This window comes from Ornithodoros turicata, chromosome 4, assembly GCF_037126465.1.
Source record: "Ornithodoros turicata isolate Travis chromosome 4, ASM3712646v1, whole genome shotgun sequence".
Classification (NCBI taxonomy): domain Eukaryota; kingdom Metazoa; phylum Arthropoda; class Arachnida; order Ixodida; family Argasidae; genus Ornithodoros; species Ornithodoros turicata.
Genome location: NC_088204.1, coordinates 16,958,200 through 16,970,267, shown reverse-complemented (window position 1 = coordinate 16,970,267; position 12,068 = coordinate 16,958,200). Strand labels below are relative to the sequence as shown.

At 45.7% G+C, this 12,068-nt stretch overlaps 1 protein-coding gene across 1 annotated transcript in view; it reads left to right on the top strand.

Moving 5' to 3' along the window:
• LOC135391203 (uncharacterized) overlaps positions 1-12,068 on the top strand; it is an 81,059-nt gene that overhangs the window by 35,814 nt on the left and 33,177 nt on the right. The window contains exons 7-9 of the mRNA XM_064621357.1: positions 1,473-1,748; positions 2,981-3,238; positions 10,689-10,864. Of these exons, the coding sequence (XP_064477427.1) occupies positions 1,473-1,748; positions 2,981-3,238; positions 10,689-10,864 (710 nt within the window). The remainder of the gene's footprint in view (positions 1-1,472; positions 1,749-2,980; positions 3,239-10,688; positions 10,865-12,068) is intronic.

Here is a 12,068-nt window from a genome sequence, read left to right as displayed (position 1 = left end):
TGATAGAAATACGAAAACAGATAAAGCCAGCAAAACAAACCTCAGTGACTACCCGTACGACTGCTACTGACTATTGCATGACTACTCCCATGTGACTATACGTCCGCGTTCCACATGCGTGAAAACAGGGAATATAAAATTGTAAGGGCAAAAAAGGAGGTACCACGTTGTAGGGCGGTACCTCCACAATCATGTGCTCGCTCGTTGCGCTGTTATCTTGAAATTAAATTCTTTATCCTTCATTCTATTCATTCGCTTCTTTACTGTATGAATATAAATTAATCGCTCGCTTGTTTCCCAAGGCGTTGAACGCTCAGTATAGTCTCGAGGAAGTTTCCCTTCCTCTCGAACAAAGCATAGTTCACAGGCTTCTAATGGTGATTTATAATTAGGGTTCCCCGTTTTCGGCATTTCTTCCTGGGGAGTTCCGGCGGGTGTTTCCCGGCATTTATATGTTTTGTCAAACTGATATTTTCGGCACTTTAAAACGTTCGCGCCAAAAATAGATGCCGGAAAATCGGCAGCTACAATTACTGATGCAAGGAGGGCAGCTTAGCATTAGGACATTGAGAACGCGATTAATTTCCGTTCCTTTGTTGGATGGTTCCTCTTCTCCTTGAACCCCCTTGACTCACTGATAAAAGTGTTACAGTGGAAGATCTTGAACTAGAGGCTAGCCGCTCCACAGAACGGTATTCTCCGCATTCTGCCTGGAAACGAGGTGAAGGAAAAACGGAAATGTGATTCCCCGGAGGAAAACAGAAATGCAGTCGGGTGCCGGCATTTCCGGCATGTAGCACCATATGCAAGAACATATTCCCCAGTTTGCAAGAATACACCGAATTTCTAGAAAAAATATTCGGTAAGCGTTTTTCGGCACCAGAAAACGGGGAACCCGATTTATAATGCAAGCACGTGAAAACATACGATGTAGCCTTTCTTATCTAGAGATCTTCCTGATGGCGTCATAGTGGTAAAGCTCACGCAGGCTCTCATACCACGTAAGGTTTCGGGGGTCATCCTGTTTCCGCTGGATCACGCCCCGCAACACGCTCTGCAAGTAGGTCAGCTGTCCGCGCAGCCCACCAGTTCCCCTCTCTCCCCTATTGCCCGTGGAGTGACCTCATTGGTCCCTCTTCCAAATAAGGGGAGGTCGGGGCCACGCATGTGGTCCTTTGGGAATCCATGTCGGTTTACGAATACCACTTATTCCTTCGTTGTGAGTGGACAGACACTTGGTCACGTGATTTCTCCAAACTTTACCCTTTCCCCTGCGCAAAGACAAACTGCCGTAGCGTATTGTTGCTGCGTCCCCATAGTAAAAAAGCTTGGGTCTGAGCACAGGAAAAAACTATGACAGGGCACTTGCCGACTGACAGCAGCAAAACGTTTCAGCCTCCCTGCGTCACGCATAAAGATGCGTGCTTTCCTGTCACGTGTTACACCTTGATAATCGGCATGTACCGTTGCAGCCGGCACATCCTGCGACAAGCATTGGGCCTTCGAGCGCGTACCGGGCAAAGAACTCAAAGTGGCGGACAAAGTGGTGGTGGAAGCCAATACCCGTGAAGAGTGTCAAGCTGCGTGCATGGCTCACACAGACTTCCGTTGCCATTCAGCCGAGTTCAACTATCAGCTCAGCGAATGCCGTCTGTCGGCACATTCACGCTTCACCATCTTGCCGTCGGGAGCCAAGTTAGAAGACTCAAAATTCGTCGTGGACTACTTCGAAAACAACTGCTTTCAGGGTAGGATACGTTACGTCATGCATCAGCATCACGTAGGAATTTTTGAACGACAGAGGTGGAAGCAATAGCTTACACAAACATTTTTGTCTATTTGAAGTATAGTGGGTGTTTGTCTTTATTCTACACAGATTATTTATGAACAGGATTATGAGAGCAGCACAGATGCTGTTGTTCCGGGTGTGTTATAAGCTGTCAAACAAGCAGTTCTTGAATGATAATTTAAACGGTCATTGAACATGCGCGTAGCACCATCTAGCGTGTAACGTGACAAGTTCTCGAAGAGCATTAGAATCAATGCTCCCTGACAGGTTGACACGTTTCAAGGTATGTGGCGCTTCGCACATGTTAAATTACCATTGGTTTCATTGAAGACTTCATGTCATTGAAGACTGCCCTTGTGGCAGGGATGTTATAACCCCGTAAAAAAAAAAAAAGCAGGTTTTGAAATATGGTTAGAACCAATCATCATTGAGCTTGCGTGTAGCGCCACCAAACGTGTAATGTGTCAACCTGTCAGGGAGCATTAGATCTAATGCTCTTTGAGAAGTTGTCACGTCACACGCTAGATGTCGCTACGCGCGCGTTCAAAGAACATCGGTTACAATCATCGTTCAAAGACTTCTTGTTTCACAGGGGTATTACACGATCATGCGGAAATTCTGTGCAACAGATAACGTAACAACAAGGGAACTAAGCTAAGCTAAGACTCATGAATGATCTTTTTACTTAGAGCCGTCTGAACGCATGTTAAATTTGGAGATTTAGAAGCAGACACTTTATTAAAGCTCTCCTATTGTTTAAAATAATGGGTTGGATTTAAACAATGGGAGCTTGCAATTCCCCTAAAATACGCATGCAGTACCAGAAGGCTGCTAAATAGAAAGTTTGTTAGGTAATTAGCCACCTGGTGTTTACATACTCTGTCGCACATAATTTTCCGATTCGCTGCATAACATCTCTGCTGCTCCCATACCTTTTTTATAGATGCAAAATATGTATCAAAGAAACGCAAACATCCTGTGTATGTAGCCTTCTAAATACACATGTGACGGTGTCAGATTGTCAGATAAGAGGGGATTGCTGAGTACTACGCTTTAAGCGACATATACATCTGCCTGCAGCCCCGCACGTTGACAAATAACAACAACAGACACGTAGAAGATGATGATGATGACATGGGGTGTTGAATTACTCCCCATCGTTCCTCTTTCATGTTTTCATCTATTTCGCAGAAATCCGGAACTTCTGCAACACGAAGAAACAGCGCGACCAAGAGCTTGTGCTCGCGGACTTATCCATCGGAACGGTGTCCTACGAGGACTGCTTCCAGAGGTGCCTGCACAGCGTCGACTTTGTGTGTCGGTCGTTCAGCTTCGAGAAGGAGACGCAGACCTGCTACCTGAGCCACCACACGCTCAAGTCAGCACCCAAGGGTGCGGCGCTTCGCTTACCAGGCACGGACCTTGTGGAACTCGCAGCTTGCTTTGATGGTTAGTACAACGTTTCGCATTAACTGTATATTTCGCATTAACTGTCACATTCACTGTTCATTATGTATCGTGTGGTGTGGGCTACAAGATCTGACGGGGTTGTCGGTCATTGGAGAAGGAGGGAAGTTCAAGGGGTTGCTATAGGTGCTGCGGAGTATGGGTGACATTCTTCGGAACCATCGAAAAGTGGAAGATCCAGCGGTCTGGTGCTGGTGGATAGAAGCAAAAGTCTCGTGTTAGGAGTCACTGATTTTTCGAAAAACGACCGTTGAAGAGAAGAACACAGTCTATGTTCGAAATACCGGCGGTTCCCGGACATGAGGCTCTTGCTTCAACCTCTTCTGAAACAGTACGTTGAAGAAAAACGAAACGGCAACTGCAATTAATACATTTATTTATATACATACCCTCAAAGTCATTAGGCAATGTACGAAATACAGATCGCGTTGGCAATGGCCCTTTTTGCAACAATTAACATAACCGCATGGGTGTCACAAAAAGGCGTACGCCTCCCGTTTTCAACAAATCGGTGGAAGAGAACGATACTATTCAAGGCTATGCACTCTAAAAACAGAACTTCACCGCATAGCACGCTGTGCGCCTTCACTGTTAAAACAGAACTTCACCACATGGCGCGCTCCTAGCCAACCATCATTCTGAGTGATATCACTATCTGTCCTGATTTGTGCAAAACAGGGGGGATGTGCCTATCTGGGACCAGCGTAATGTGTCTCAGATAGGTGCCTCCTCCCATTTTCAACGAATCAATGCACGGAATGATATCATGCGGAATGACGGTTGGCTAGGAGCGTACTATGTGGTGAAGTTCTGTTTGAACAGTGAAGGCGCACAGCGTGCAATGCGGTGAAGTTCTGTTTTTAGAGTGCATAGTCTTGAATTGCTAGGCATGATAGGGTTACCGCTTCTGAGACAGCGGGGTGGGGGGGGGGGCGTACGCCATTTTGTGGCCATTTGGATAAATGCAAATTGCCACAAAAAATGTGTACGCCCCCTCTGTCTTCCTATCACCGGCAATAACACTATCATTCGTGGTAATGGTTGGCGCGCAGCGTCTATGCGGGGAAGTTCTGTTTTTAGAGTGTAGGGAACCACACTCTTAAAAATGAACTTCCCCGCATAGCACGCTCCTAGCCAACCATCATCTCGAATGATATCGTTATCTGCCCTGATTTGTTGAAAAGAGAAGGCGTACGCCTTTTTTTGTGACATGATGCTGTTCATAATTGTCACAAAAAAAGGCGTACGCCTCCAGTTTTCAACAAATCGGGGGGCTTAATCGCTTCATCGTCGTTACGGTCGTTATGAGCTAACGAGCGGCGGGAAATTCAAAAAGATGGGCACGTGACACATTGCGCGTGACGTATCCCACGCCCTTCACGTACCGCGCGAAGAGCGCCGTGCACGTGTTTTATCACGTGCCCTTCTCGACGAGTGCCCGCCACTCGTTAGCTCCTAACGTGTGCAAGTGATTAAGCCCCCCCCCCCCCCCGGGGCAGATAACGATATCATTTGAGATGATGGTTGGCTAGGAGCGTGCTATGCGGTGAAGTTCACTTTTAAGAGTGCAGTTGACATAGTGTACGGAGAGGCGTACGGAACTCTTTGGCCGCAGCGGCACTTAACACCAACTGTTGGGTGTGGCATGCACCGGAAACGGCGCCCCGCACGAAAGCAGCTCTTCATAAAAACTCTCAATCCGCATAGATTCCTATGCAACCTATGCGTGACCTTGAGCCGCCGCCGAACCGCGTAAACGGGAAGCAGCACCTCCAACGCTTTAGAAATCGCAACGGCATTTGTCGCACTAGCATTTCCGATGAGCTCGTCATTGAAAATTCTTCGGCTGTTCGAACTTCCGAAATTCTGCCGCTGAAATTCCACTAATATATAGCATCACTTGGTAGCGCTCAAAAGGGAGGCTGTAGAGATTGCGGCCTTCGGCGTCTGATTTTGTATTCCGAAGCGAAGTGTGTATATGCAAATGAGAAGCGGTTGCCTGCCAACGGTATCTCGCGCGAAGGAATTCCTCTCAAATTCGATACACCTGCTCATCATCTAAACGTCAATTGAAGTTCCACAGAAGGCAGCACATCTGGCTTTGAGAGTTTCCTTGATTGCCACCGATGGATTTTGCGACGCCAGATATTAATTTGCTTTGCAAATACAGTTGTGACGTGGATATTTGAAGGCTTTTGATGAGTGTGTTGGGAGTATAGACGAGAGATTATGTGACGTGCATTCAGCCATTTTAGTCATATGAGTCGGTTATATGGTGAATGGTGTGCCATGGCTCCAGGGCTGCACCGCATACGACGTAAATCACCGGTAAATATGGCACAGTGAAGGACACGGTGTGCAAGAAATGACATTTCATATGCAACAATGACAAAAAAAAAGAACACAAAGAAAGGACGGACGGATGGAGGACAGAGGAGGATGAAGGATGGGGATGCGGTGAGGGTGCTTTAACGCATAGCACGCTCTTAGCCAACCGTCCATCCCGCATAACACCATTCTCTCCTCCGATTTGTTGAAGACAAGGTACAAACACTTACGCAGGTATTATAATTCTCACAAAAAGATGCGTACGCCCCGTGCTTTCCCCGTATCGTTTTGTGCAATGGATGGCCTTCAGTGCAACGTGGTGAAATTGGTGAAGTAAGGCCTTTTTTGCGTCAATTTGTATATACGGTGGTGGTGGTGGTGCAGGCGAAAGGGCTCGCCGTTGTCGGCCTCACATATAGGTGAGGCCTCACGCCTATAGGCCTCACGCAGGATCAGTTCAGGTCCCCGAACTCTGCTTTGCCCCTCTTCCCGAATGGTGAAATGCAGGGTAACTTTATGATATCAGTCAGTATTTTTTGTACTTAGGAGTCTTTATAAAGTATTTACTAAATTAAATATCCAGAAATTTGTATTTAAAGATAATTAAAAATGCATTTTTTGAGACTGTATTTAAATATACAACCTATAAATAAGAGTGTTCATATTTTAAATAGTATTTTAATTACAATGTATTTAAATACTGCCCATCCCTGGCTCAAATACACTGTGCAGATACACCACGAGTGTGCGTAGTTATCGTAACGTGCGCAGTAAGCCTCTTGCCGCTGAAGTACTTATAAGGTTCGACCATAGTCTAGACAAACGGTCTGAAGAAAGATTCCTAATTTTCATTATTACTCCCTACAACGATATATCCCTATTTAATCTGTTTACGGCGACTTAGATCAGAAGCTTGCCGCGACGGAAAAACAATCATTAGCATGCTAACAACCTAACATCAATACACAGGCTTTAGCATCACCGCCATAACAGCCCATTAACTTTCTTTGCTTGCGCACGCGTAATGGCCTTCAGTATCTCTGTACACCTTTTCGCGCTGACCCGCGAATAAAAATTACACCTGACCGGCGATGTCGGGCGCGGACGCGTTTTTCCCGGGAACACGGTGTCAGAACTAACGGCCCACGAAAAGGAAACCGAGCAACACTGAGAGTAATGGCTGCCATTAGCGGAACCGTGACGTATAAAAAGGGGTAACACGGGTTGTCCCTTTTACGGTGAGAATTATTACCCCGAATGTATATGTATATATATAAAAAAAATAATAAAAAAAGAACGTGGTCGTGGCTCGGGCCAAACGGAGCAGAAGAGAGGCGACCCATTTAACGTGTGAAGGTGGAGATACCAGCTTCGAATTGGATACGGCGTTCCGGACGAATTTGTCCTGGGCTACAAAACAATATTTTTTTTTTATTTTCTTCATCCTTCCCCTCCTCGCGCTATGTCACTTTATAAATGAAAGGAATGATTTATGAAAGTAATTCCCGAACCATTTCGTATACCGTGTTCCTTTCTTGACGCAACTGTTTCTGAGAATGCGTTTATGGAATGTGATTGCGACGCTCTAGAAAGGTTAAGAATATGATTTTCGGTTGATTTTGAGCTGTGTAATGGGCGTAGGCTCATCGTTATTATTTTGAACATGATTGGGGTTAGGTAGCTTATTTTAAGTGTATTACGACGGTGTATTACGAGGAACATCAGAGCTAAATTTAGGTAGCGACACCACAAGTTTATGCATGTTCAGAGCCTGTTCGCATAATAGCTTGTTAATATGCAACCACGTGGTTATTATGTCATTCTTGTTTAGCAACCGTGAAGTACCATTCGGAACAACATAATGAATCACGATGTCAATATAAGATATCATCCACATTGTCTCTCATGTTGTCGTGTAAATAATTTGTATTCTACTCACCGCACTCACTGCCCACGCTAAAGTGTACAAGTCACGTGGTCTCTTTAGTGGAGAACACATTTTGCTCCCATAAATGGTGGTGGTGGTGGTGGTGGTGATGGCGATAGGGCTTGCCGTTGTCGGCCTCACGTATGTGGGCAACGTCACGACTGACGCCCTGGGGGAATGTGCGTCCTGGGCCGACTTCTAAGGGAAGGGCTCCCATAAATTTTCGCCCCCCACCCCCTCATGTAGCCAATCAAACGTCGTTTGAGTAGCGCCGGCACAAAAAGAAGAAGAAGAAAAAAAGTATTCTCCACAGACAAAGCATTATTGCTACGGTCCTCTTGAACTGAACAAGAAAAACAGGGCTTTTCCGATTTCGCTTTTATGGTAATGTAGTTTTTGCATTACACCCCATATTGAAAGGCTGGAGCGACCTTTTGTCATGTGGCCAGCCAGTTATATTTCAGCTCATCTCGTTCGTTTCGAAATTTCCCGTGCGGTTTTAAAAAGGGCGTTTCGACGCGTGCCTGTCTAGCCTTTATCGGAGGCTTGAGAACAATAAAATCTTTTGTGTTGCGCACGGCCTTTTCTGTGCACTATTATTGTGGCTTCCGTGGGGCAATAGGGCTTCGTTCAGAACTGAATATTTACGCGGCGTGATTTTATTCCCGTTTTAAGTATGCTAAATTGCAGTCTGAGGGAACAGAAACACACGTTCGAAATAATACGTGAGCGTTACGACAAAAAGTTTATCGCCGTGTCTCCTGTGTTTATGTATTTTTGTGGCTTCTGGCAAGAGCATTGTGCTTGCGCTTTTTTCTTGAAACATTTCTCTTCTGCTCAAAGAAATACACTTTTTTTTTTCGTTCATTTGCAGAAGATCTCGGGTGTGCGTGCGCATTCATATTCCTGAAATCTGCAACTTTCTTATTTCTTTTCTTCTTCTTCGTCTTCTGAAACAAGAAGGTAGCCTCAGACATTCGTTCATTTTAAGGATCGTAATTCGTGGAACAGCATACGGTACAATTTTCGTAGTGTTCGTGCGGGTGGCACATTCTTCACCGCCCGTGCTCCCGGAGAAAAGCGATCCTCACAGTGTAATCCGTTTCCCAAGACAAATTACGTTTGGCGACGGTTCTACAGGTATAATGGAGGAATCGCGCCCAAAGGAACATGAGGGTGCACTTAGTATAAATTGTAAGAAGCCTCACTTTTTTTTTTTTAGGGAGCGAGAGCGATTGTACGTATCTGTTCTACACTCTAAGAAAAAAAAGGGTGTGAAAAGGTGGTAACTTCTATAGTTACCACCTAGGTCAACATAGCGTCTGATAAAGGGCGTAAATGGGTGGTAAAAGCAATTATCGTATATCCAAATTGCTACGAAAACGCGGGCAATTTTCAATGGTCATTGAAATTAATGGTCATTGAACTTGTGCGCAGCGCCACCGAGTGTAAGAACGTAATCAACGTAATGACCGTGACATAATCAACGTAAAGTCTGATTAACATTACTCTGCCTGCAGTTACGCGTGCGTGTTACGTCCGCTGACAGTGACGGAACAACGGTGTACAGCTGAACATTCCTCAGGATGGAACGAATGTACACGTAGGACGCTGTACCCAGCCGTAAACATAGTAATGTGAATCAGCCTTTATTGCGAGAGTGTTACAAAAGGACGACCGCCTCTCGTTTTCAAATCAGAACAGACGGCGATATCATTCGGGATGATGGTTAGCAAAACCAATGAGATAGGGAGGGTAATAGAGAGATAAACCGGCAGCCATATTTGAAGCCATCCTGGATGGCGCCATGTTGACCTCACCTTGCCCTGTTTGCAAATGGCGGACATGACAATGACGGACTCATGCGGTGAGCGTCTTTGCGCGCGTACGCTTCGAAATTCCGTGGCATTTATTGGTTCCGTAATGCCGGCAACAATGTTTCTCAAGCCTATGGAAGAGATACTATGATAGTCACATAACCAAACAGTGTGATAGCGAGATGTACGAATAATACCTCCAGAGAAATCACTGAGGCCGAAAGACAGCGGAATTCGAAACGTCGTGTATCAGCACCCCGTCTTTGGCGCTGTCTGATAGAGTGATAAGGAACCGGCTTTAAAGGAGGCAAGAACTCCTATCTACATGTATTTAGTTAAGGGTTTAATAGATGTAATATTGTTCTTCTACGCTTCGTAATTCTATTTACCCAATTTACTGTTCAATTCTTCTCCTTCATAACTTGTGCAGCGTTAACACAAAAACGCACTCTCTTTCGTATTCGGGCGAGTAGACGCACCGCCGTCCAGATACCGCTATCCATCGTTACGTCATCTGAATAATTGTAGCACCCAATCAGAAGCCAACACGGAGGTACACATAATGTTCTGCTTTACCCTCTTCAAGATGAACTTCACTACATGGCACGCTCCCAGCCGACCATCATCCCGAATGACAACGTTCTCGTCTGTGATTTGTTGAAAACGGGAGGCGTAGCCTATCTTGTAGCCGTGCATAATAGATACATAATAGGCTCTGCTTCTCGTTATCAACAAATCATGGGCGAGAACGTTGCCATTCGAGAAGATGGCTGGTTAAGAGCGTGCTATGTGCTGAAGATACGCACCTATCAAATTCACCTATACAAAAGGTGTCACAGACAACACCTTGAAATAGCCGTTTGGAGCCGACGCAGTCGGCGGGCTCGCTTGGTGCAGTTCATAGCTCCTTTAAAGCGAATTCAGCTGATTATTTTCGTGCAGAAAAAGTTGCACTGGCTCGAGCGTGCATGTCCCACGTCGGCTTCAACCCAATTTGTGTTGCGCACTCGCGTTTCATTGGTCCTTCGGTTCGCTCTTCGTTCGTTTTTGCCTTGACAGAAGGAGTGCGAGATAGAAAGGAGAGGGTCGCCTACTGGCATCAAAGCTTGGAGCCTCGCCAAGGCGGCTGCGCACTCTATTACATATCGTTGAGCAAAACGCGTATTCTGTTTTAACCGTGCGGTGTACTATAAAACGTGTTTTCGCGCCGTCGTAGGGTAAACACGTAGCGTGTTATGGTATAGCGTATGATCTACTAAAATCGCCTCGCAATTTTCGTACGTATAAACCGCCTCATTTCATCCGCGTGTTGTATACAATCCTTCTTCCAAAGTGCATTCCTGTCTATTCTCTCCCGCAGTATCCGTGGAATGCGAGCCTCACGTGATGCGAGCGCAAGTTCGCAGCAACATGGTGTTCAAGGGGAAAGTTTATGCCAGGGGAAAGCCCAGTACCTGCTCGCTGGACGTAAGCAACAGTATGGACTTCACACTGCCCATCCACCTCACTGGACCTGACTGCGGTACTGTCAGCAAGGTACTTTAATCTTCTGCGTTCCTGTTGAGTAACTGGGAATATATTATACTGCAGATTTTGGGACGCGAAAGACAAGGACTGAAGGAATCAGTCTCAGACTACTTTAGACTGAAGGAAGCACACAAACACAAGCGTCACTCACAACCTGAAATGTATTGCAGGAAAAGAATGCATAAATACACAACCGGTAGGCGACACGTGCCGAGTTACAAAGCCTTAAAACATGCTGATAGGCGCACCGCTGCCAGTAGATAGTAAGGTGCGTAATTAGGTGTTTAGGAAGGCAAGTTCTTTTATCAGATAGTACTAGAGATGGTTGACTAACACACTTGCCTTCCCCCGCCGAAAGTATGTGATGCGCTTCTATTACTCGGCACGTGTCGCCTACCGGTTGTGTATTTATGCATTCTTTTCCCGCAATACATCTCAGTTGCGAGTGACGCTTGTGTTTGGGTGCTTCCTTCAGTCCTTGTCTTTCGCGTCCCAAAATCTGCAGTATGCTGTCCCACCAACTAGCCCAACTTTCTGCGCTTGTTTGGGAATATATTTACAGCAACTTCAAGCTCAAAACGACCACAAGCTTTCTTTTGTGTTTAGAAACGCTTACAAATCCGATCACCGTATAAGTTTACACTTGTATAGTGGCCCACATACGTCCCGAAATCTTGAAATCTGAGATAGAACGGCGAGAAAGCGGACATTGATGATGGTGTGACGAACGTCCGAGTATGAACGAAATCTTGAGTGTTCAGAATCCTACCAAATTTGTCATTGCAAACCACGCGTCTCACATTATCAATACTCCCAATATACCTTTTCTTTTTGCGACGCTGAAGTGTCGTAAAATTAATTTCTGGTTTCGAGACGAATCACGTCATATAGGGTGTGCGTCTTGCAACATTGCTCCTCCAAGGGCGGTTTCCGTCTCTTCACCACAGCCACTGGTTGTATTCCAACGTGAGGTCGAGAGTGGAGACGGGGAAGGTGCGCGCGCTGTTGCTAGGAGACACATGCCACAGCTGGCGATGACGTCAACTGCTCTTGGAGAAGCCGAAACTATTAAGCTTCGCGGGTTCCTCATCCACAAAATTTGTGGAAGCGCGTAATCTTCACTGACGGCGCTATTGATATTTTGTGTACTGAGCCTGTTAGTCAGGTTGATTTATGGTACGAAATGAAATAAGTATCATTGTTTTATTCCGCA